The sequence below is a fragment of the Poromitra crassiceps genome (assembly GCF_964638095.1).
Source record: "Poromitra crassiceps genome assembly, chromosome: 8".
In the NCBI taxonomy this organism is placed as follows: Eukaryota; Metazoa; Chordata; class Actinopteri; order Beryciformes; family Melamphaidae; genus Poromitra; species Poromitra crassiceps.
The window spans coordinates 39200492-39227345 of NC_139629.1; the positions used below are offsets into that span (position 1 = coordinate 39200492).

General features: G+C 45.7%; 1 protein-coding gene across 1 annotated transcript; it reads left to right on the top strand.

The window, feature by feature from the left end:
- Window positions 1–2091: 2091 nt before the first annotated feature.
- On the top strand, window positions 2092–26719 carry LOC310781712 (rho-related GTP-binding protein RhoA-D-like). The gene is made up of 5 exons (XM_083642314.1): window positions 2092–2181; window positions 15534–15689; window positions 20491–20611; window positions 23367–23497; window positions 24745–26719. Exons 2-5 carry the CDS (start codon window positions 15534–15536, stop codon window positions 24916–24918), a joined length of 582 nt encoding a protein of 193 aa, XP_083498440.1. The 5' UTR covers window positions 2092–2181; the 3' UTR covers window positions 24919–26719.
- Window positions 26720–26854: the final 135 nt, after the last annotated feature.

Below are 26854 nucleotides of genomic sequence, written 5' to 3' on the forward strand. Positions count from 1 at the left end.
ACACACTTATTTTTCCCCGAGAGGCAAGACTTTGATGCACTCTGTCAAGACATTTGCCACAAGGCCTTTTCCTTTGGGGGACATAACAAATTCTTGATTTGCCCGGAGAGGACATATCTCTGTTGAGTGAGTGCTTACCTAATTATAGGCCTGTGTCATATTTGCCCCCCCCCCCTTTAAAGTTCCTATGTATTTGCACTGCACTCTATAGGGCGAATGTACTAATGACCTTGTTGAAGGAATGGAATTTTAAAAAGCTCAAATCCCTGTTGTGTGATTTCCTGTGACGTTATGGAGAAAATAAACACTTTATAGGTTATAGTCCACTTACTTGCACAACAAGGAGGAATCATAATAACAATTATAATAACAGGCTTAAGTAGCCTAAGCTACTCAGCCCCTGCAATTACACAACTCATAATAACACTGAAACATTCATTGGTAGCCAGTCTCTGAGATTTTCACTTGGAAGCAACAATGCTTTAAACTGTATTAAAGTTAGAAGAGAGTGCAATCCATAGAGCTGAACAAATGTACAGTGCCAATGTATGCAGGGTACCCCCCCCCACACACACGCACGCGCACGCACGCACACACACACACACACACACACACACACACACACACACACACACACACACACACACACACACACACACACACACACACCACCACCACCACCACAACAACCACCACCTCTTACAAATGATGTCATTATTCTCTAACCGTAAAGGGGAAGGGGGGGGGGGGGGGGGGGGCTCATTTCTTCTAACGGTTGAATCCTCCCGTCAGCCAATAGGGAGCAGGCGCAAGAATCTCAAACATAGCCGTAGACATGTGCTGCCTTCAAGTGCAGGCAGGAAATTTGTATTAATAAAAGACATGAACGACCCAAGAAAGTGGCATACAAGTACATGTGTGTCAAAAATTGTATACAGTTTTATATTCTATTTTATATGGCCTTATGAAAACGAACTAGAGTAATGCTATAATAACTTTTCGAAAGATATTACCATATAGAAATATGACAGATTCACACTGTTGGACACTGTCACACTGTATGCAATTTATTTCAAGATTATTTGTTTTGGGTTCTGTCCCGCCTGCAGTTGTGTTGTTTTTTTGCTTGGGGTTGTACACCCAATTGCTTATGGCATTAAACTGATGTCTGAAAACGAAACAATAAAAACATTATATACACTAGAAATATGACAGAAAAACTGCGCTATATAGGAGTTTCTATATGAGATCAAATACAAATAGAAAGCACAGTTGTCAACTTGTCACTAAACGTATAGGCTACAAAACAAGATAAGCACCTTCAGGAATATTATGAGAATATACTGTATTATAGTGATCTTTCATTTGGGTTGCTGAGATGTGATATTATTGAGTCTTGAGAGGACATTTGCAGGGAGCATGGATGTCAACAATCAACAATTGAATTGCAAAAGTGTTATACTACAGATTTTGCCAAATTAAGTCAATAAATCATAGGGGTGGGGGGATGGATACAACATAGTATTGCAATATTTGTGTGGCAATATTATATCGACACGCTAGAAGTATTGCGATATTTTATTATATAAATTGTCAGGTGCATGTAACATTTATGACAGGTTTTTATGACATTGTTGGTCAGTCTGTCTGCTTGACAATCCCATTTTGCTGCAATAAAGATGACTGAAGTGAGATGAACAGACTGGAAACGTTATCATGTTAGATAAAACAGATGTTGAAACAGATTTTTTTTTTGGATTGCAATACTATTGTATTGTGACCTAAGTATCGTGAGAGTATCGTATCGTGCGGCCTCATGCTTATCCATCCTCAGCCACTCAAAGAAAAGCAAAGTTATCACAAAAAATAGTCATTTACATGCTTAGAGCAAGTCAATTCCAATGATGTCAACCGCCTGTACACTGAAGAAGAAGAAGTAGAAGAAGAAAAGAAGAAGAAAAGAAGAAGGGGAATTCATGAGGACACCCTGAAGGCAGCATAAGAAGAAGAAGAAAAAGGGGGAGTTTACGAGGAGACAGTGAAGGCAGCATAATGGGAAGGTCTTCAGTATGTGTTTCTCCCTCAGCCGCACTCACGCCCTGATCAGAGCTGCAACATAGGGAAGGGCGGCAGGAGGAAAGACGGAGTTCTTTGGTATTTTGAAAGCACACGTCGGGAGAGGTGAGAAAACCCATTTTGTAAACTCCCCCTTTATTGTTATTTTAAAGCTGTATTACTTTATAAAGTGAGTTTCGAGCTTTGCGTGAGAAGTAGTTGGTGGTAACGCGTCGCAGCATAACATTGGCTATAAAGACTGAGTTGGAACCTAGTACTTGTTTTGTAGTATTCCAATTAAATTGTCGCAATGTAGGCTACATGTATGGGCCGCTCGCGGTTTGAGGAAAGTAACATAAACTGGGGGACACACCTGTTTCTCCCCTCCTATCAGCTTGTTGCAGGGATGGGGCTCCAAACCGAACTAACCCAGCTGTGTTTTTGTGCAAATAAGACACATGAAGAGAAAATCATTGTCTGGGTGACGGTTGTTGGGGGAAACCGAACCAACCCTTCCTCGTCGTAAAAAAAAGTTTCTAATCTCTTTCTGTTTGGAAACCAGTTTGGTCGGTAGAATCGATGGTATTCGAGGCGTTTCGGCTGCACCCGGAGTTTTTTTTGGGGGGAATGATATAGGATGCAAAAGCAATATTTAGTTAACGAGTAACCTCTTTAATGTGTCCAAGTGGTCCAGAGAAGCCTGCCCAGGCGGCATTTTGATGAAGCATTTTTCTGTCCCCAAGACATTCCTTCCTTCCGAGTCACCACACCCTTTATCTGCTCTGCTGCTCCTCGGTCACTGAGCAGAACCCTCGACCCTCGCAGCTTTACCAAGTCCTTGTCTCGGCATGTCCGCTTCTATTTGGACTAATTCCCTTTGATTGTGTCAAAGTGAAACCTGCAAAACTATTTTGTTGGGGGCATCATCAGCTTGCCCGCTCCAATCTCAGTTGCTACATTGAAATTGCAGTCACACACCGGAGACTATATAAAAGACGATGCTACTGTGTGTGTGTGTGTGTGTGTGTGTGTGTGTGTGTGTGTGTGTTTGTGTTATTACCACCACCTGAGAGCATACAATATGATGTCATTGTGGAGGAACAGCTGACTGCTGACCAAGCAATTCACACAGGTAATGGATAGAACTGGCAATGTTACCTGGTTGTGGCACACAGTGCAGCGGAAGGACACGTGGAGGGGATCCACAATCACTGATTCTTTAAGGACCCATTTGATGAGATTGTGTCTCTCTGACCCAAATCTGATCATACTTTTTACTGATGGATATGATTTTGTCCAGAATTACGTAACCAGTATCTGCATAATTGTAGGTAGATAACAAACTAGCAGCATACTGTAGCAATCATTCTTCTACATTACATTACATTCTAACTGTGTTTACTCTTTTAACTAATGATTAAGTTTGAACAATTCATCATTTTCCTGGGTACCCCCCCTAGTCTCACGTGGTCAGACCCAACGTCTTCAGCCTCGGTTCACACCAGGCGCTATGCAGAAGCAGCGCGCCACGCTAAAGCGGTCACACCAGAAGCACTCTCTGTTCCTCAGCGCCTCGCTCGGCACTGCCCTCCCCCCGCTCACCACTTGCATTGACTTCAAAACTGACTGTAAAATATCCTGCCTACATTACATATCTCATACATATCTCATCTCATATCATATTAAGTCACATCAAGTCATATCTTTGTCAAGTGTTTGATAGTTGAGGGATCATTGCAAAAACATTGTGTAATATAATGTGTGTATATATAATATAAGAATATCGGCCGATATATCAATATCGGATTTTTTTACTCCCTAATATCGCGGTATCGGCCCTAAAAATCCAGTATTAGTCGGCCTCTTTTATTTATATATATATATATATATATATATATATATCTCCTAAATTAATTTGGGAAAAAGTAAAGCAGATTTCATATGGCCCTACGCCTACATTAGTCTGGTGAGGTCTTCCAATGTGTCATGGTCACATGGGACACTTGACAGCAGTCTACGTTACGCAGTGAAGATAGGGAAATTCCAAGCATAGACTGCTCTGTTTTCCAGGCAACTGATGGATGGCAAATGGAGTGTGTGTAGGATACAGACGAGCATGCAGACAAGAAAACCCAGAGGAAAAACGCAGTCCTTTTCTTACTCCACACAAGGAAATGGTGCGTTTCCTGTGCGGCTGGTAATACTGGCAGTTTGAGGCCATCCTTAAAGTCTGAAGCATTTACAAAGCTTCACATCTCTCCCAACTATATTTGCAGCAACTTCCTAACCCCTCCCTTGTTTGTAAGCACAGATGGATCAGAGCAACATGGTGTGGACTCTGTCGAGCCTGTGTCCAATTAGGCACCTGCAATTAATCAAGTTTAATTTCAATTACATTTTCGGCTTCCCACAATTATGAAAACAAGATAATCGAGATAAAACTAATTTTTCATATATATATTTATTTTAGTTAGCCTATTTATATTTTCTTTTACTTTCATTTTAATTGATTTCTTCTTCTGTTTTTCTGTTTTTCCAGTGTTAAAAAGACGTGTTTTCCCCCCCAAGTTCAATAAATGCATGATGTTGCCAAAGTCAATGAGTTAAATAATCGTGATCTCAATATCAGTCAAAATAATCGTGAATAGTATTTTTGTCATAATCAAGCGTGTGTGCATGTGTGTGTCTCAGAAGGAAAGGAGGAGTGCAGCACCCTAAGGATACGGAATATTAGCTCCCTGGTGGTGACATCACACTGCAACACAGGAAGAGGGAGCGGAGGTGGGAGGATGGGATGAGACTGAGACAGACTGAGGACGGTAACCTGCAGGAGGACAGGCAGAACAGAGGGAGAGAGAGAGGAAGGAAGGCAGAGAGCGGAGGTGGGAAGATGAGACTGGGACAGACTGAGGACGGTAACCTGCAGGAGGACAGGCAGAACAGATGGAGAGAGAGAGGAAGGCAACAGAGGGTGGGATGAGAGAAAAAGAGAGGGTGAGAAACGAGGCACAATCCAGTCCGCGCTCTCACTGATCCAACTAGGGCTGTGTGTGTGTGTGCGGGGGGGGGGGGGGGGGGGGGCGTCTGTGCGCTAGCCGCTAGCTCTTGTAGCAACAGCCTTCTTAGGACTTGGAAGAGAGGAAAAAAACAGTCATCATTTCCTCCCCAAATCTTGAGTAGCCCCCCCCCCCCCCCAATCAAACACTACCAACTTAGAGATGTTTTGAGTTTCTCCACATCTGTTGCTCGTGCTGCAGTGCTCCTGCTCTCGCATTCTCGTTCCCTCCATCTCTGTCAGTTTGAAGTGCAGTGACGGCTCGGGGGTGGATGAAGGGAGGGATGCATCTCTGTGATATTTATATTCTCTTTGGTCCCGCTGCTCTGCTCTGAGCCCGGCTGCACACTGTGATAAACCGGCCCGGGGGAGTCTCAATGGCTCTGGCCTATTTCAGGCTCCAGCCAGGTTCTCTGACTCGGACCGCTTTCATCTTCCTGGATCCTACTACCAGCCAGCCAGCAGCTCTCTCTCTCTCTCTCTCTCTCTCTCTCTCTCTCTCTCTCTCTCTCTCTCTCTCTCTCCAGGTTGTCTTCATCTTTTAGAATTTAAGCCAGATCCGAACTTGAAGAATTTCTGCCCCAAACCCAGGATGAAACGGGACTAAAACCCGAAATTTACAACATTTTCAGTATAAGTTCTACCGTCGGAAACTGCAATGTCTTTGTTTTTGGATTTTCTGTTGCTGAAGTTTGCTGTGTCAGGCTACATTCAGACCAAACGCGTTTTTGGAGCTGCCAGCGTCTTTCTGCAATTCATTCTCTATGTAAGGATGCACTAGACGTGCTCCTCTTTTAATGAACGCACCTGGCGTTTCAGTGCTGGTGGCGTCTGTTGTTTTTGGAGGAGCGCTGTGGGCTTTTTAAAGCTGAGAAAAGTTGAACATTGAGGAAAAGCGCCCTGTTCGTCTTTTTCACTCTTCCTACCTTTTCTCCTCCCGGGGGATTTTCAACCTCTGCTGCTGCTAGAATTAGCAATAATCTGGCTTTCATGTTGACATCAAACAGACAAAACTAGCTGGCTACCGTCCTTGTGGTCGTTGTGTTCTGATCTGTACTCCACGCGACTACAGGGGAAAACAAACGGAGCACAGAAAAAACGCTCCGTGCGCTGTGTTTTGTGCAGAATGGAAGTGCCCTCAACATGATTTTCATAGCGTTCTTCTTTGGGTGTGAACGCTGCCTCAGGGTGTCACATCCTTCCACTGATTGGTAATGCTGACTGTCAATCAAAAGTGGGTGAAGATTCTGTCTATTTACGTTTTTAGAGTTTGCCAACTTCCCCTCGAATGTTGATCCATACTGCAGATGGGCGGTGCGTTACGATGACTGAAGCGTTAGTGCGTTACAGTGTATCTGGTTGTAGCAGTCTTTTGTTTTCAGAATCGACCACAACTCCGACCAATCGATTGGTCGAAACAGGGTCTAAAAAAAAAAGTATTTGCAGTGTACTTACTTTTTTTGTTTTCATTTTTTGCAGTGTACTTTTTTCTTCTTTTGTGCAGTGTACTGACTACTGAGCACACTATACCTGATAGCTGATAATTATAAATAAAAGCTATTTGCAGCCAGTGGTGATTCTAGAGTCTGTTGGGGCCCTAGGCAAAAATTCCAAGGGGCCCCTTCCAACCAGCGTTCTTTCACTTTCAATTCAAGAGAAAGTACATGAATCATGCAAGTTTGACAGCAAGGATTCACATAATGTTCTCATGAATTGAAAGTGAAAGTGAAAGACTGTGAATCATTCCTTTCAAACGTGCATGATTCAGCTTACAAAATAACCCTACAGCCCGAGGCAGGACTCGCCATCTTCGGCTGCTCTGAGTCCTCTCTGGACTTCCCTACAGCTGTGCAACAGTCTCTGACACTGGGGACAACTGTCGCCAAAAGACTTATTCTGAAGGAATGGAAGTTCTCTTCTTCACCTTCTTTTCGAGTGTGGCTGATGGACATGATCTCTGTTCTACAGATGGAGAGACTCAGGTCCCTGAGAACCAATGCGCTTAAAAGGTTCTCAAATATCTGGGACCCTGTGTGCTTCTAGAAAAGGTCTGTGATGCAACTTGCTTCCCGCGGCACGTTACTTCGTTCCGGATCTCTTTTATTTTTATGAAATTGAATTTCTCCTATGAAATTATTGACACCAGCGGCAGCGATTGTTCGACCAACATGAATCTCGTCGACCAAGAGCACGTCGACCAAACAATCGACCAATCGACCTGGAGGGGGCAGCCCTAGGGGCAACCAAAACATTAACGAGGGTTTCCAACTTCTAATCCATTTAGGTGTTCCAGTGCTAGGGCCCTTATTAATGTTTTGGTTGCACCTGTGTTTACCCTGCCTTTTAGACACAAAATGGCTGCTGTGAAAAAGGCCGCTTGGCAGCCGTTTCACAGTATGGTCACGGCTCAGCATTCGCCGGAAGCCCTAGACAACGGGTGACCTAGTAGTCATGATAAATATTGATCAAACACACTCGTGACAACGCTGAAGAAGGCCCGTTGGCTGAAACGTCCGTTGTATGGTCTCGATGATGGAATAAAAACCCTGAAAGGACATTCATAGCGTGCTGGCGTTCCTTGTTTTTTCAATGATAAATATTGATGCCTGGGAGTGCTGGTGCTGTGACAGCCGAGCGTGCCGTGCAAACTTCCCAGGTTTTCTCTTGTTTTTCTCCTGTATTGCATTTGTACCCAGGTGTTTTACAGCAGCAACTGTAATGGCTTTAATGAACAGGTATGACATAATGTTATATCACTGAGTGATGAGCATGGCTGCAAACTAGTCACCTTTAGGTGACAGTCACCTTTTTTTTAGGGTTAGGGTTAAGGTTCATGTTTTTAGCAGGGGGTTCCTATCTGAAGGAGACCCCAGGAGAGCACAGGGAGAACATGCAAGCTCCGCACAGAAAGGAAGGAGCCCACCTGGGCAGTGGGCACTGCTGACACGGGGACGGGGACACACCCTCAGCGCCCACAGCGTCCCAGGCGGGAATCGAACCCAGGACCTTCTTGCTGTGAGGCGACAGCGCTACCACTGCGCCACCGTGCCCCCCCTTCACCTTTTTTTAAAAATCCCAAAATAGGGAACTTAAAATGATTTTGTGTCTGCCCTGCTATCTGTCAGCTGTTTCACTGTCCATGACTTTGCATCCCTGGAGACGAGATTAGCTAAATGGATTTATCTATGTGAAAATGTCTTGGATCATAGACACCCCAATTACTGTCTATAAAGCCCAGCCATGTCTTTTTGGGCTTCTAGTAAGAGTGGGACAGCTTGGGTCCATTTTCACTGAATACACATCCTGTTAGATCCGGATACACTTCCTGTTAGCGCTGCTATATGTAGCAACATCAGCTCCATCAGAGCTTAGCACACACCTCAGGCTACAAGTGTAAATAAGCTTAGACGTACAGGACTGCTTCCTGCAGTATAGGTGAACTTTCTCTCTCACACACACACACACACACACACACACACACACACTCACACTCTCACGTGCATGCAGACACACACACCCACATGCATACACACACACGTGCATGTGTACATCTTTATGGTGGGAGTGGGCTGATTTAATGGATTCATGCATAACACTTGAAGTGTGTGTGTGTGTGTGTGTGTGTGAGATGGAAAAGGCTGATGGGGGACATTGTGTGTTTAGGGGGAGAGGGAGTTGGAAGTGGGTGAGACATTCCTCATAGCTTATATGTCCTCCTACGCTTAAACACGCTCGTGCACACACACACACACACTTGAACAGGGTTGTGTGTGACCTGTGTGTGACCTTTCAGTGACCCAATGTTAGTCATCCTAACTGCCTTTACCAATCAAAGTGTCAATACTTGAGTTACTAACAGTCAATGAATAGTCTTTGACAACGCCGGCTTCCTGCTCATACATCATCTAAAGTAGAACACGTGTCAGATGATTAGTTCCTATAGACCTTATTCGCTAACCCCGGACCGCGCCATATTGTTGACACACCGTCCTGCAGCTGACAACTATAGTAACGGCCTTATTGTCGTTTCTGTTCCATTACAAAATAGCGATGGTGATGACGGCAATAAAAACCCCAGAGTTGTTGTTTGTATGCTGCCGTTAATGCCTGTAATAATAAACAAAAGAAAAAACGAGGTGAACAGACTTTGCTGTGAGGAGCTGTCAGAAAGTTTCACCTGTCTCTCCTAACTATCCACACATCTCCTGTGCTGCTGACGTATCCTCCGTCTCGCTCCCTTCACGTCTGTGGACGGTAGAGATAGAAACAAACCACGCAGACTTTATTGCTGTCATTACTACAGCCGTGTGTAACGCAGGTCACCATCCGAACACAATTGGAACGATACAGGTAACGCTAACGGCGGCTAGCTTCCTATAAATGCTGCTCTCACATAGGCTGTCACTTAAGAGCTGCAGCGTGCCGCTATGTGGAGAACATGGCGGCGGTGGGCGTGCCCGTACGTGAGTGACGTCAATCGAATAAGGTCTATTTGAAAAGAGGGATCAGAGTCGGGCTGTTTGCCTCACTTTCCTACTCATTTATTCATTACTACTCGTGTGCTTTTGAGAAAACCCTAATTTCACCCCTACAGTATGTACCACACTATTTACATTGTCATCCTGCCATTATCTGACAGTCTCTGCTGCTGCCGTGGTAAGAAGAACCCATAGTGCACTGTATAGTAGGGCTGCACGATATGAGGAAAAGCTGCGATGTGCGAAAACACTGTTCAATATTGCGATGACGATATGACCTGCGATAAATAAAAGAATGCTATAAACGAAAAATATTAATGGGTAGGGGTGCTCCGATCCGGCTAAGCCACGATCCGATCCGATTCCGATTCCTGGGGTCACGATCCGATTCCAGAATCGATTCTCGAATTCCAGAATCTAGAATGGATTCTCAATTATGTAGTTTTATATTGCAATAACACACAAAGGTAAATCTAAGACAAAAAATGACAAATGTATTAATGCTGAACTTCAAATTCAACTTCTGAAGTGTGTGTGTGTGTGTGTGTGTGTGTGTGTGTGTGTGTGTGTGTGTGTGTGTGTGTGTGTGTGTGTGTGTGTGTGTGTGTGTGTGTGTGTGTGTACGCGTACGCGTGTGAGTGAGTGAGTGCTGAAAGGAGTGTCTGTGTTACAGAGCCAGGAATGAGAACTTTGCCCTTTTGCTCCCCCATATGGGGTCAAGCATTATGCAACAGCATTTCCCAGTATCCACAGCGTGGCGACGTGCCAAATCACAAACACACGCTCATGCGTAGTCATGTGACCTGTCTCTCTGGGAGGGCCGTGTGCGTATGGGTGAAGTCATGTGACCTGTCTCTCTGGGAGGGCCGTGTGCGTATGGGTAAAGTCATGTGACCTGTCTCTCTGGGAGGGCCGTGTGCGTATGGGTAAAGTCATGTGACCTGTCTGTCTGGGAGGGCAGTGTGCACGTGTGTCTACATGTACAGTGGCCCACCATTCAGATTGTGGCCTTACCGCCCTGGCAATTCCCCTCCTGCTTTCTGAATCGGACAGCTTGTTTGAATTGACCCCTAGGGGGAGACACCAACGCCGGAACAGTGTAAGAGAGAGGGGAGAAAAGTAGAAATGACAAAATTACTTTACACGAGGACGGTTTCCTATGGTGACGGGGAATTATTGTATCGTTAGTGCCTTTTAGAATTTTAGACGGCGACGGCGAATTTGGGCTTAGGAAACGACACATTTTGAAACCACCCTCCAGAGTGAAATTCTTGGTGACGCTTCCCGCTGAGGGCGCCGTGTAATCGCTTGAGACGGCTCATTTCAGGAACTCTGACGTGCCTGCACACGCGACACACACGATTACGCCATAGCCATGCGCGAGTTGGCAACCATTTTCAAAATAAAACGTCAGTATGAACTATGAATGAAGTTTGGCAACATTCAGAAGCTACACTGCGGCCAACTTCAGTTACATGTTCATAACGTTACTGCTGCGAGGAGCCGATGGCTGTACCCGGTCGGCATTTAACGTTAGTTACAAAAGCACGTGGACAGTGTTTTCTCACTGCCAGTAGCCTACAGTAGGGTTTGACAGATAGCACACTCAGCGGACTCCCGGTCCTCGCTGCTCGTTAAAGATTTCTAATAGGCGTTATTCTGATAAACTGGTCACATACTGTATATGTTACGTTCTCACCCGACAAATATTAAAACTTTAAAACAGTTTGGGGTTTTTTTTCGCTTGAAAACAGCTTTTTGGCAAGTCTTAAATGACTGCGGTAGGCATACTCTCTTCCTTGTTTAAAACAGGAAAGACGATTACGAAATGACGTCATGCAGAAGGTGTGAAGGAAACGGTGTGAAGGAAACGCTATTGTGTCGTTTCTGGAAGAAACGACACAATAGCGTTGTGTAAGAGTGTAAGAGAGTAGTAGAGTAGAAAAGTATAAATGACAAAATGACTTTCTTGGATAGGAAGTCTTTGGAGCCTCTCTGTGCCCTCCATGAAGTTCCTTTGTACTGACACACACACACACACACACACACACACACACACACACACACACACACACACACACACACACACACACACACACACACAGAGGGAGGGGGCCATTAGCCCTGCTAAGCACAATGTGCTGTCACCATCACATTAGCAACATGCTGTGAGAGCTAGCATCATAACAAGCTGCATCATGTTAGCATGCTACACATGCAACACTAGCTCTGTTCTCTCAAGGTGTGTGTGTGTGTGTGTGTGTGTGTGTGTGTGTGTGTGTGTGTGTGTGTGTGTGTGTGTGTGTGTGTGTTGACAGTATGATGTATGGAGTTGAGCAGCAGCCTGCTATCACAGAGAACAGGTGGCTCTCAGTCTCTCCAGAGACAAACCAACGCTGGCCTGATTTCGTGTGTGGGAGAGAAAAGCAAACGGAGGAATTGTCTTTTTATTCCTTCCTTGTTGTTAAAATGGTGGCTGTTCGTACAATGAGTCAGTTGTTTTAGTCGAGTCGGAGTCCTGGGCTCATTTCCACGACTCGTGACTCAACTTGGACATGAGCACTGAATGCCTCACAGTTGGATTTGGACTCGACCTTTCATGCATTCGGAATCAGAGTTTCGGACTCAGACTTGTTAACTGATAAGACTTTTTTTTTGTAATTGTGCCCTAATAATGTGGCATAAGATATTGACAGCTATAATAAATATAATATAATATAATAATGTGGAATAAGATATTGACAGCTATAATATTATTATTAATTATACATTTCATGCAAGGGCAGGCAGTGGCACGTGTGTTCCACTCTACATGTGGATTCACGCTCATGTTCAGTAACTCCGGACTCTTCTTTCTTTGGTGACTTGGCCTTGAACACTGGGGACTCGAGACTCGACAAACAGTGACTTGACTACGACAGTGCAGTGAGTGAAGGTCAATGACTGAGTGCAGTGCAGGATGGAGAGAATCCACAACATGCACTTTTATTCTCTAGCATACAACTGGGTCATCCTTTGGTACATGGCAGGGGGGAAGGGGCGGTGTCTCCAACATACGTCTAAAGTATCTCTGCACTGCACCACTGTCTGTTTTCCTTATGACGCACAGAATAGACTATAGAATTTGGTGTAAAAAGGGCCTCAACGCAGTTTCAGTGAGCTCACCCGGAGACTATTTATTTATTCCCTAAAGGTGCAATAAGTATTTTATTTTCCTAATCCCATAGCACGGAATGACTCCCATTAAGGCTTTGATAGGGTTGTTACTTTGCCAGGTGCTGAAGATTTCCTGCTTTCAAACTTCCTGGCCCGTTCTCCACACACCAGTGTTTTGGAACAGAAAGTCCTAAATTACTTCATGCCCCCTTTTGAAACGAGGGGTCTGAAATTCTCCATTCCTGAGCAGTCATGCTCCCAGGCTTATGTCTTGCAGTGTTGGTCTAGGTAGGCTGAGATCTGTGGTCCATACTGATGCTGTTGGCAGTCTGCAGTGTTGGTCTAGGTAGGTAGAGATCTGTGGTCCACATTGATGCTGTTGGCAGTCTGCAGTGTTGGTCTAGGTAGGTAGAGATCGCTGATGCTGTTGCAGTCTGCAGTGTTGGTCTAGGTAGGCTGAGATCTGTGGTCCACACACTGATGCTGTTGGCAGTCTGCAGTGTTGGTCTAGGTAGGTAGAGATCGCTGATGCTGTTGCAGTCTGCAGTGTTGGTCTAGGTAGGTAGAGATCGCTGATGCTGTTGGCAGTCTGCAGTGTTGGTCTAGGTAGGTAGAGATCGCTGATGCTGTTGGCAGTCTGCAGTGTTGGTCTAGGTAGGTAGAGATCGCTGATGCTGTTGGCAGTCTGCAGTGTTGGTCTAGGTAGGTAGAGATCGCTGATGCTGTTGGCAGTCTGCAGTGTTGGTCTAGGTAGGTAGAGATCTGTGGTCCACACTGATGCTGTTGGCAGTCTGCAGTGTTGGTCTAGGTAGGTAGAGATCTGTGGTCCACACTGATGCTGTTGGCAGTCTGCAGTGTTGGTCTAGGTAGGCTGAGATCTGTGGTCCATACTGATGCTGTTGGCAGTCTGCAGTGTTGGTCTAGGTAGGTAGAGATCGCTGATGCTGTTGGCAGTCTGCAGTGTTGGTCTAGGTAGGTAGAGATCTGTGGTCCACACTGATGCTGTTGGCAGTCAGCCAGGCGGTTGTCTCATCACCTCCTGCATTCTCCACATCATTGTCAGCTTGCGGGAGATGGCTATTGATCCGTGTGTGTGTGGCCATATCTTTCTGTGGTGAGCCAGATCTCACTCACATCATGCACACCTTTCACTCAGCCTCACAAGGAAAAAGAATGGGAGAGAATAGTGTGCAATACAAGGGAGGGTGTCAAGCCAAACCTGTAGACAGTGGTTCTCAAATGGGGGTCCGGGGACCCCCAGGGGTCCATAGCACTTTGACAGGGGGTCCGCAAAATGTTTTCAGGAAAATAAAAATAAAACTATTTTTTTTTTGCAAAAGCTTCATAGTTCAATGAAAATATGTTATGCTTTAAATCTAAAATGGTTCATGGATTACATTCTAATCTAACAAACCTATCAATTTAAATGTCAAGCACGTTACCATGGAAACAATTAAATTTAGCCCAAAATCACAAATCAGAATGAGGGGGTCCCCGGTATATTTTCTATCTTGTCCTTGGCTGAAAAACATTAGAGAACCTCTGCTGTAGGAGGCTAGGAGCTGTGAATTACTAGGCCAAGCGGACACAGTCAATGAGGGGGACATTTCGAGGCGTTTGTGTGCGAGACGCCCTGTGTGGGCACTGGGCAGCACTATGTAGAGCATTGCATCCTGGGCCTGTCTGCCTGTCTGTCTGCCTGCCTGCCTGTCTGCCTGCCTGCCTGTCTGTCTGTCTGTCTGTCTGCCTGTCTCTCTGTCTCTCTGTCTGTCTGCCTGTCTTGTCTGTCTGTCTGTCTCTCTGTCTGTCTGTCTCTCTGTCTGTCTGCCTGTCTGTCTGTCTGCCTGTCTCTCTGTCTGTCTGCCTGCCTGTCTGTCTGCCTGTCTGCCTGCCTGCCTGCCTGCCTGCCTGCCTGCCTGCCTGCGTGGGGTTGCAGCGCTCCCAGGACTCTGATGCCGGTGCTTTTCCAGGCCAGCGCCCAACTCTCTCTCTGCTCCACTCGTGTTTTCCACCTCACACACACAGGACACGGCCCAGGAAAGGGAAGAGGGTGCGGCTCTGAGAAAGACTTGGATATCTCACCTCGTCCTGCCCCAGTCTGTCTCACTCTCACCTCGTCCTGCCCCAGTCTGTCTCACTCCTTCTATTCTTTTGTTTCATTCTCTCGCTCCTTTGTCTCCTCCCTGCCCTCTTGAATTGGCACTCAGTTCACTGCTAGTCAAGCGGTGCAGCCACTTCTATAAGTGACCAGTGTCCATCCGTCAGGGCACGGGATGTCTGTTGTGACCTCCCCGGTGTAGTCAAAGCCCCTCCCTCTCTGGCTCCATAAGTGAGAGAGAGAGCGTGGTCGAGAGTGAATGGAGAGAGAGAGAGAGAGAGCGGCGACCTACAGCTGCCGCAACGTCATCGTCTGTGGCTGAGCTCAGTGGCGTATTGAGCCCGTAGTTGCTTGTATGTATATAACCGAGTGAAATATGAGTCCTATGAGTCCCGAGTGGCAGACAGTAAGTTGGTTAAACTCACTCCCCAATATAAAGGCATGTTGTTAACCAGCTCCGCCAAGGGAGCTAGTTCTCTTGGGGTTGCGGTTAGCGTGTGTGCTAACGCAGGCTACACGTAGCCTAATGTGCTAAACCAGCACTGCTTACTTCACAGCCTGGGGGTGATTTTGATGGAATGTGACTGGTTTGGTGCATTTTCTACAACCTCCCAAACCTACAATCTGTAGGGTTGGGACAACAATCTTGACGATCCAAAATCGAATCAAAGTGTTTTGCGTTTGTTTGTAGATGGCAGCCATCAGGAAGAAGTTGGTGATCGTGGGGGATGGTGCGTGCGGGAAGACGTGCCTGCTGATCGTCTTCAGTAAGGACCAGTTCCCAGAGGTCTACGTGCCCACCGTGTTCGAGAACTACATCGCTGACATTGAGGTTGATAGCAAACAGGTACGTGGATTACATGAATTCCCCCCCTCCCCCCTCCCTTAGAAAAGGCAGTTCTATGTGGACACACTACATTTCTTAAAGCACGCATCGTGTTTATTAAAGAAACAGACAGATTAACATACAAGACAATATGAACACTTAGACAAAGAAAAGAAAGACTTAACACAACACAATACCAAAAAGAAAGAACATGAGACGGGGGAAGAGGAAGGGGGGTAAATAGAGCGGTCACATCATGACATGTTATATAGGCTATAGAGAGCCGCAGGAATGAGTCAGGAAGTAGACTTCCGGGTTCTTCAGTGGAAAAGTCTAATGGGATTTAACATGGGGGTTTCCCTTAAATGCATAAAATAAGGTCTGTGGTTAACAAAAGTGTATGGGAACGTGAATCTGGGTTCTGCATGATAATCTTCACAAACGTGAATAACTTTCATGACTTTTGGAACGTAAATGCGTTTTTTTGTATGCGATTTTTATAAAACCTTTCAAAAGGCATAAAGGTTATTGACGTTTGTGAAGAGTATCATGCTGAACCCAAAGTCGCATTCCCATAAACCTTTGTTAACCACATACCTTATTTTATGCATTTAAGTGAAATCTAAAACCCCCATAGACTTTTCCACTGAAGAACCAAATAGCAGCGATTTCTGGATAAAGCCTACAAAAATACGTCATCCCTGCGCTACTCTATACAGAATACACTATAGAGGACAGACACAGAATACACTATAGAGGACAGACACAGAATACACTATAGAGGACAGACACAGAATACACTATAGAGGACAGACACAGAATACACTATAGAGGACAGACACAGAATACACTATAGAGGACAGACACAGAATACACTATAGAGGACAGACACAGAATACACTATAGAGGACAGACACAGAAGACACTATAGAGGACAGACACAGAATACACTATAGAGGACAGACACAGAAGACACTATAGAGGACAGACACTATAGAGGACAGACACAGAAGACACTATAGAGGACAGACACAGAATACACTATAGAGGACAGACACAGAATACACTATAGAGGACAGACACAGAATACACTATAGAGGACAGACACAGAATACACTATAGAGGACAGACACAGAAGACACTATAGAGGACAGACATCTTCCTAGGGAAGTGTGTCAAGGAAATGAGCTCACCTTGGTCCATACCGCCTGCTCCCCCCTATCGGCACGATGACAGACACAAGGCTACTCCCTCCAAATAGTCTCCCAGCCGGTTTCCTGCTCTTCCAGTTTCTGAGGAATCGGATGAGCCGTTTTGTGGCTAGACATGCTAAAGCTAATGATTTTCTGGGCAGGTGCAATGCAGCCGGGCCCCCAATCTGCTGTCTTTATATTTAAAATCTTTCATAGCACGTGTCACCAACCGTCTCCCAGAGGGACAGAGTCATAGAGAGTGCACCAGAGTGCCACTCTCCCTCCCCACAGCCATGACCTGACGGAGAAGGATCGTTTTTTTTTCCAATCCGGAGAGGGATGATATAAGCTGTATGTAATATTTTTAACTGAATGACCAGAGTAACGATTTGATCCTCTTGAACTTGGACTCTGGAGGAAAGAGAGGGGTGGAGTTAAGAGCAGTGGGTCTCAACCATGTGCTGCTGAGACGAGAAGGACATGAAGGTTTCCAGGTCTACCAAATCCTACGGCAGCTGAATTTGCATACCATCAACCAGAGTTCAGAAACCACGCCCAAAATGGGGGGAAACAACCCCCCCCCCCCATCCTGGTGTTCTCCTATGTCACGTGTTGCACACAAAGATCATATATACGGAAGATGAACACTCCAACTTACTTCCTTGACAGTTAGATCCACATTTTTCTTCTCACCAATTCTCAATGACTCCCTTGTTTTGCTCGGGAGTACAAAAAAACATTTTAATTGGCGATTTGTTGTCTGCGCAGCCCACCACACAACAGCTTTTAGCTATGTTTAATTCAAGGAAAATGACGCTGGTGTTTGGAAGTGAATGGAGAGCTTTCCCCCATGATGGGCATGGCCTATTTCATGCAGTGTCTCTATCGGTGAAATGGCGTCTGGTGTCGTGGTTGGTTGGTCAACCTGCTTACTCTCGAGCCTTGAGGCTCATGGTTGAAAACCACTGTGATGGAGAGGGATGAGTTAAGTGGACATGGTTAAAAAAAAAAAAAAAAACTTTGGTCTTTTTAGTCCTGTGTAGACCTCTAGCCAACAACAGGAAATGGATCATCTCTGGCTTCCTGTGCAAAGAGGCACCCCCCCTCTTCTACCTCATGACTAATGCCTTATTTCCTGCTCCTGTTTCCTGTACTGCGCTACAAAATCTTGGATCAAATCTCTGACATTTTGGCCCAGGACCAGTGTCTATGCATGCACTTGGTGAGGTGCAATATTTCACAACATTCCTACATTGTTGTTCAGCTTTCTACTGCCCCACTCACTATCTTTGATTCTGAAGCCACTGGTGTTTGCATTGCCCCTTCAGCTTTTGCCAGTCAGTCTACAGTCTACGCTAAGCAAAGAGGGTGACGGGTTTTGCTTTTAGATGTTTTATTACAGAATGTGTATGAAACCCATGACCAAAATAGTCATACATTCTGTCATCGTGTTACTTATGATTTGAATTATAGTGAAAATAAATGATTCCCCTTTTTTTGTTGGGGACCCCCTGGAACCCCCGCAAAGGCCCCCATGGGGGTCCACGGACCCCACTTTGACAACCACTGCTGTAGAGAGCCCAGAAGGAGAACATGAGCTCAGAAGCAGAGACTGGCTGCACAAATTGGACTATAGATGATTCCTGACTCCTGTGAGACACCTAGTGGTGAGAGAATGGAGGGGCAGCGGGCAGGAAAAAAGTGGAGACCAGGCTCCGTCATGGTCCGGCTTTCCTCATGTTCCCAGACAAGAGGATGTGGTACAGCTCATATTCCCATAGGGAAAGCCGTACCAGGAGCGGGGGGAGGGCGGGCACCTGTGAGCAGGCACGGTGGCTGCCATCAGTAAGCCAGTCTTGCCAGGTGACCAACTAGCTTGGCTGTGCAAAATCACGGTTCAACCAGGAGACTGCATTCACTCGAAATGTTCAGTCAGCCACCACAACATCATGATGTCATGCTGCAGTCAGCCACAGCAACATCATGATGTCATGCTGCAGTCAGCCACCACAACATCATGATGTCATGCTGCAGTCAGCCACAGCAACATCATGATGTCATGCTGCAGTCAGCCACAGCAACATCATGATGTCATGCTGCACAGCCACCACAACATCATGGTGTCATGCTGCAGTCAGCCACAGCAACATCATGATGTCATGCTGCAGTCAGCCACAGCAACATCATGATGTCATGCTGCAGTCAGCCACAGCAACATCATGATGTCATGCTGCAGTCAGCCACAGCAACATCATGATGTCATGCTGCAGTCAGCCACAGCAACATCATGCTGTCATGCTGCAGTCAGCCACAGCAACATCATGATGTCATGCTGCAGTCAGCCACAGCAACATCATGATGTCATGCTGCAGTCAGCCACAGCAACATCATGATGTCATGCTGCAGTCAGCCACAGCAACATCATGATGTCATGCTGCAGTCAGCCACCACAACATCATGATGTCATGGCTGCAGTCAGCCACAGCAACATCATGATGTCATGCTGCTGTCAGCCACAGCAACATCATGATGTCATGGCTGCAGTCAGCCACAGCAACATCATGATGTCATGGCTGCAGACAGCCACCACAACATCATGATGTCATGCTGCAGTCAGCCACCACAACATCATGATGTCATACTACAGTCAGCCACCACAACATCATGATGTCATGCTGCAGTCAGCCACCACAACATCATGATGTCATGCTGCAGTCAGCCATAGCAACATCATGATGTCATGCTACAGTCAGCCACAGCAACATCATGATGTCATGCTGCAGTCAGCCACCACAACATCATGATGTCATGCTGCTGTCAGCCACAGCAACATCATGATGTCATGCTGCAGTCAGCCACCACAACATCATGATGTCATGCTGCTGTCAGCCACAGCAACATCATGATGTCATGCTGCAGTCAGCCACAGCAACATCATGATGTCATGCTGCAGTCAGCCACAGCAACATCATGCTGTCATGCTGCTGTCAGCCACAGCAACATCATGATGTCATGCTGCAGTCAGCCACCACAACATCATGATGTCATGCTGCTGTCAGCCACAGCAACATCATGATGTCATGCTGCAGTCAGCCACCACAACATCATGATGTCATGCTGCAGTCAGCCACCACAACATCATGATGTCATGCTGCTGTCAGCCACAGCAACATCATGATGTCATGCTGCAGTCAGCCACAGCAACATCATGATGTCATGCTGCAGTCAGCCACAGCAACATCATGATGTCATGCTGCACAGAACAGGACTCATGGAGGCCAGCTGTGCTTAACACATCCCTACAGAGTCTTTCATGTAGAGCAGGTCAGCTGCAGCCTCTCAGGGACTGCTAACAATTTGAATGGACAGCCAAAGGAGAGGCTGGGGGACTCATCTCCAGCTCTGGGGAGTTTGCTTTATAGGCCTTCTAGCGGGGGTAGATTCATTCTAAATCCCTCTCTTTTTTCCGTCCTCTCCTCCAGGTAGTCTGTCTCCATTTATTTCCTCTTAATTCTCTTTCCTCTCGCTCCCTCAGAGAATAGTTGGCCTTATCTCAAGCTTCATTATGGGACTCTGTGCTTGCGGCCGCTTCACTTTGTTTATTGTTGTCCTCCTTTCCCCCCTCTCAGGTGGAGCTGGCGTTGTGGGATACGGCAGGTCAGGAGGACTACGACAGACTGAGGCCTCTCTCCTACCCCGACACTGATGTCATCCTCATGTGCTTCTCCATCGACAGCCCTGACAGTTTAGGTGAGGCTGGAGAGACGAACGAGCCCGTGTTACACAGCCTGTGAACGAGCCTGTGTTACACAGCCTGTGAACGAGCCCGTGTTACACAGCCTGTGAACGAGCCCGTGTTACATCAGCCTGTGAACGAGCCTGTGTTACACAGCCTGTGAACGAGCCTGTGTTACACAGCCTGTGAACGAGCCTGTGTTACACAGCCTGTGAACGAGCCTGTGTTACACAGCCTGTGAGCGAGCCCGTGTTACACAGCCTGTGAACGAGCCTGTGTTACACAGCCTGTGAACGAGCCTGTGTTACACAGCCTGTGAACGAGCCTGTGTTACACAGCCTGTGAACGAGCCCGTGTTACATCAGCCTGTGAACGCCGGGGTCGCTGCAGCATCATCATCACGATGCCACGCCTCCTGTTTAAAAGTCACAAGGATACAGTGGTGTGTCATTTCCTTCCGCCAGTGGAGGTAGTAACAAGTCAAAGTTTGTTTGACAGGAGGACTGAGAGGAAACCAGCTCCAGATTGAAGCTCTACTATCAGAAATAAGTTAACCAAAGCATATAATTCAATCAAACAGTGGAATCAAAGGAATGGGGGAAAAATCAATCAACTGCAGTCTCACCTGTTGTGCGTTCACTTACGAAAAACAACTGTTGTAGTGTTCCTGTGCATTTATAGCCTAAGGAAAGGCAAAAAGTGATGTGATCATGACTGCAACATGAAGGCCAGGAGGAATTCTCCGTGCCTACAGTTTATGAGTAAGTAGGTTATAAGTAGGCTATTTATGTTGACATTAGTAGGCTAAATTAACAAACATGAGCTTAACGACCTGTCAGACGACCTCTCTATCGCTGTTTTTCTCCCAATACGCCCGCAGCAGCTTCCCCAAGTTTCTTTTTCTTCTTTAGTGTGCGTCTGATAAATCCCTCTGTAGCGTCTGTAGTGAGTCGTGGTCGTCAGGTGAGGATACTCCCTCTGTTCTGTCAGTCAGCAGCTGTTCACATCTCCATGACAACGATGGAGCATCACAGCATCACTGCCTATTTTGCATGCGGAAAGCCAGCTCGATGTCTAAAAGCACTTTCTGTGTAAAAAGGCAATGCTGGCTCATTTGCAGGCCTTCCAAACGGCGATATTGCGCCGTTTTTAACTATGTTTAATTGTTGCAGTGCCCCAATACTAGCCTGATATTCACACTGCATCGTCAATTCATAAACTCATTTCCTCTTCGTCTGAGATTGCACTCACTTCAGAGCGTTTCTAATGTATGTGGGGGCGGTCTTCGGTCTTCATCATTAGAGAGCATTGCACTAGTAGTAGTCATGCATAACATAAACAGACGCAGCAGGCATCTCTACTTTGGCTACTACATTTGGCAGTTGTAAAACAATTATATCAACGAGCAACGGATTGTCAAGACGAATTTTACCATTGATGAAAAACGTGACTTGGACCTAACAAGCAAGCTAGAAGCAAGATCTATCAACATCCCCCTAGCTATCAACAGCTCCGCTAGGCCAGGCTGCGCCGGGACATTTCCTTGGGTGGCTGGTCGAGCAGGGCTTCACTTACCGCGGCCGCCGTAACATTACTCCCCGCCCACACAGATAAAGCTCCAGCAGGCAGCGATCTCTCGCAGGCAAGACTGACTGACAACAGCGTTAGCCAATCAGCGCCCGTCAATGGATTTTCAACCGGAGAAAAGGCGTTTGCACATGGCGATTCCAGACCAAGAAGAGCCAAATTCACAACTGTGGAGTGGGCTTGGCTTCGAAGGTCTGGAGCCAGGCTACCCCAATACAATTATTTGTTAAGAAATGAAGACGCACTGTTGCATATTGATGATAATTGTTGATTGGTTTAGATAGGTTACAGGTTTTTATTGATGTTTGCATAAAGTGAGAAGTACAAAGTACATAAGGTTATATGGATTAGATCCACTATCCAAAAGGGAAAAGAAAAGAAGAAGAAAAAAGCAGGATCTGCACACAGCACTGATATACAATAATATCAGAAGGCAGTTGGTATGAGAGGCAGTTACAGTTCAGTGCTCTGTAGTGTTCATTGGGAAAGAGCCAGTCAAGGCCTGTGTAGACAGCAAAAGTGTTGTTATATATTGATTTACTATATCATCATGTGGCATACTGAGATATGTATCATTGTGCAGTGCTGTATTATTCTTATGTTCTGCAGAATATAATTCCTGTAAAGAACCTCATCTGGTTTAGTTTAGTTTGGTACCATCTAGTTAAGTTGTTTCCAATAATGTAAAGAGGGATAAACAAGAACGCAACAGAGAACAAACTTCCACAATAGAACTTGGCTGCTCTTTCCCCTGTGGAACTGGAGGCGGCGGCGGCGTTTTCTGGAAGCTAAACGGTGAATATCTTAACGTGTATTTCTGGCTTGGATCTGCGTGTTCTTGGTCCTCCCAATAATTCATGTCAAACCAGTGAAGAAAGATGTCTCGTTCTCTAAAACTCCAGACCCAGTGTTTTGATTGGGCCACGCCATGGCTGCCATTCTTCCTCTATCTCAGCATGGCATCTCCTTCCAGAGAAAACAACAGTGCTGCTTTTGGCTTGCAGGCCTGGGCCAAGTATCAGCCAGGGGGTCAGTGACTCCTCAATGTTTACGTCTCCACAGTGGCTGGCAAGGGGGCTCCCAATTCTCCTTGTAGGGCAAAACTGTGGAGATTGTACAGTACCAAGTAGTTGGATGATCAAGTGGATTGACTCAGAGCTTTGTGTCTTTCTCCTCTTGTAGAGAACATTCCAGAGAAATGGACGCCTGAAGTAAAGCATTTTTGTCCCAACGTCCCGATCATTCTGGTGGGGAACAAGAAGGATCTGAGGAATGATGAGCACACACGCAGGGAGCTGGCCAAGATGAAACAGGTGTGTTTCTGGATGCAAGGAGGAAGGATTGAGTCCAACACGGTTCTCATTCTCAAGTAGTCAAATGGTGACGCTTTGGGTTGGTGGTGCAATCCTGAACTAACCTGACGCTGCCAGATGGGGGCGGTATGGAGTTCATGTCTGGCAAATGTCAGGTAAATCCTGAACACCAACCCAAAGTGGCAGTATTTGACTACTTGGGAATGAGAACCGTGTTGACTCAGTCCTCTTTGTGGAGTTCTCTCTCCTGATTGGATAAAGGGGGGTGGGATACCAGAAATGTTTCTCTTCTATTTACCACAAAGCAGAGGGACTGGGAGACCCATGTTACTGACCAAAACTCTATATATATATCAGTGATTGCTGTCGGAATATAGATCTATTTACCATAATTATTTTACCATAAACATAACACTTACAGCATCTTAAACCCAAAACTAATCGGGTCTTTGTAAGGTCACTGAAACCCATAGAGACACTGCAAAACGCGTCATCATTCAGAAGCCACGCCCAAGATGGGGGGAAAATACAAGGAAGCACACTGCCTGATGACTGCAGCTAGCAAAACAAACCGGGGCGAACGGAGGAACTCGTCGGATAGAAATAGTTTTCCAGGGTTTTACAGGGATTTGGACAGTTTTCTTTTTAGATAATGTCAAAAGATTATTTCAGTACACTTCCTCCAACGGAGAGGGAAAGGTACATCGAGAAAATGAACTCCGTTGGCTTGGAGCAGTGTCCCTTACAGTGGCCTGAAGTGAAATACTATGACATGAGCTTTTAGGCATGTTTAAATTAATGAAAATAACACTAGTGTAACATCAGACAGATGGCATCAGGCGCGCTGGCGTTCTCCTATGTCACGTAGTTGCACACAAAGATCATATATATATATATATATATATATATATATATGGAAGATGAACACTCCAACTTACTTCCTTGACAGCTAAATCCACATTTTCTTCTCGCGAATTCAAAATGGCTTCCTTGTTTTGCTCGGGAGTACAAAAAAACTTTAATTGGCGATTTTTTTAATTTGTTGTCTGCGCAGCCCACCACACAACGTGTGGTGGGCTGAATGTTTAATTCAAGGAAAATTACGCTGGTGAATGGGAGTGAACGGAGCGATTTCCCGCGTGATGGGCGTGGCCTATTTCATGCAGTGTCTCTATAGGTCTCTCTCATAATGTCTATATATCCAGTGCAATAATAACCCACTTGTAACCTGTACTTGACACCTCCAGGAGGCAGTGAAGCCAGACGAGGGCAGAGACATGGCCAACCGCATCAGTTCCTTTGGCTACCTGGAGTGCTCGGCCAAGACCAAGGACGGTGTGCGGGAGGTGTTTGAGATGGCCACCAGGGCGGCGCTGCAGGTTCGCAAGCGCAAGAAGAGCGGCGGCTGCTGCCTGCTGTGAAGGGGAGGGGCTAGTAAGCCAAGCCACCAATCAGCAACTGAGGGAGGACAGCCCCCACACAGAGCAAACATAGAGAAACCTTTAAATCAATGGCTTCCTTGGACTATACTTACATCACAGATACCAATATGCCACAGGCCAATATGAAAGACTGACACCTGTTTAAAAGCCAAACAAATCAGCCTCTCTTTTTTTTTACTCTTTGTTTCCTGCTCTACTCACACACTGTATGTTTTTCGCTTCTCTTTTTGCTGTTTTTCCTCCACCAGCATACGAGCCTGATTGTGTGAGGGGGCAGCCCCCCTGCTGTGTGTATGAATGTATGTATGTTTGTATTTATATGTGCATATACTTTACATATATGTCACTGTCATCCTGCCTCTGCCTCTGTGTTATGATTGTTTCCAGAGAAGGGCCTTGCTTCTCCATAAACTACATGTGCCAGTGCCACCCAAACTCCTTTGTACATCAGTTTCGGTCTTTATCATTCAGCTATTTGCCATACATCCCACTATTAATTTTACAACATGAACATCCTATTTCGCCAGTGCTTAGTCAGCAGAGCTCTCCAAACCCAACTTTCTCTGCTGACAAAGGACTAAATCTAGGGCCCGTTGGTACCAAATTAATTAATCAACTGAAACTTACATGAACTAAAATAGCAACAGCTATTTGTGTGTCGAGATTTTGGAAGGCACCTTGATCTGTCTCTGCTATGGCGAGAGCATAAACTGAGACTGGAGCCACAGTGGTCTATTGTCACAAACACAATAGTCAGTGTCGCACAGGCTATGACCACTGAGCAGACCACACCTAGGCCTTCCATAACAGGCCTGTCCTTCTGTCTGTTCACATTCTGCATGGTTGATTCATATCAAGTATCTACTCACGGTGTGATATTACTGTGGATTTACTGAGGGCCAGTGCATACAGACATCTATGGGTTTCTGGGCTCAACACTTATGGATCAACACTGTTCAGCAACATTCGCATTTAGATTGATATATAGTCCCAGTCTGCATGTACAGGTTGAATCAAATACCCAGCTGACTACTTGACAACTCAAACACTGTCGTTTAACAATGTGCCACCCATAACTGCCTGCGTTATTTGAGATGCAGGGTTTTGTTGGTTGAGCTACATAATGGCGCTTTATTTGACAATGACGCCACAGCAGTGAGCAGAGCCGCTCTGTATCAGAAATATGTGAATGGACACATTCCTTGAAATGTGATTGGCTTTGTACTCGTATGACATCATTTCTCCAAAGTCCAGTAAGAGTTTTCCTTTTACCTAAAAGGTCCACAGTGCTGAGCCAAGCACTTCCAGATGCAGTAGCCGTGCACCTAGTTGAGACAATGAGGCCATTTACACCTGGCGTTAACATGCGTTTTCTGTGATCAGATTGCAATCAGATTGTGTTTTATCACTTGAAATGCCAGGTGTAAACACCCCCAAAACGCATTGAAGAAGGATTGCAATCTGATCGGCCAAACCACCTCCGGAGGTGGTCAAGGATGCATTGTGTACACATTGAACACAAGTGTAAATGCAATGTGTCCTCTGAATCTGGATACAACAACTTTATGCGGATTGAGAGGACAACCATTTCTGCAATCTGATTGCAATCAGATTGCAGAAAATGCATGTTAACACCAGGTGTAAATGGAATCAGGCTGAAGTGATAAAATACAATCTGATTGCAATCTGATGGCAGAAAACGCATGTTAACGCCAGGTGTAAATGGCCTCAAAATGATGAAAGTCTGTTTGCTTTCACATCAGGTTTGATGCAAAAAAAGATGCAGTGCATGTTTCATATCCACCCTTAATAAACCTCCGTCTAATAGTCTTTGAATTATATTAATATGATGTGAGTTTCTATTAGCGTTGCACAGAACAGCTGGTAGAAATTCTTCTTTTGTACAAGTAACTGT

What these genes read in the sequence shown, in the direction of transcription:
- LOC310781712 (XM_083642314.1), top strand. Translation starts at nt 15,534, where the DNA reads ATGGCAGCCATCAGGAAGAAGTTGGTGATCGTGGGGGATGGTGCGTGC. An exon ending in TTGAGGTTGATAGCAAACAG is followed by an intron (nt 15,690 to 20,490) that starts GTACGTGGATTA and finishes CCCCCCTCTCAG; the next exon opens with GTGGAGCTGGCGTTGTGGGA. An exon ending in AGCTGGCCAAGATGAAACAG is followed by an intron (nt 23,498 to 24,744) that starts GTGTGTTTCTGG and finishes TGACACCTCCAG; the next exon opens with GAGGCAGTGAAGCCAGACGA.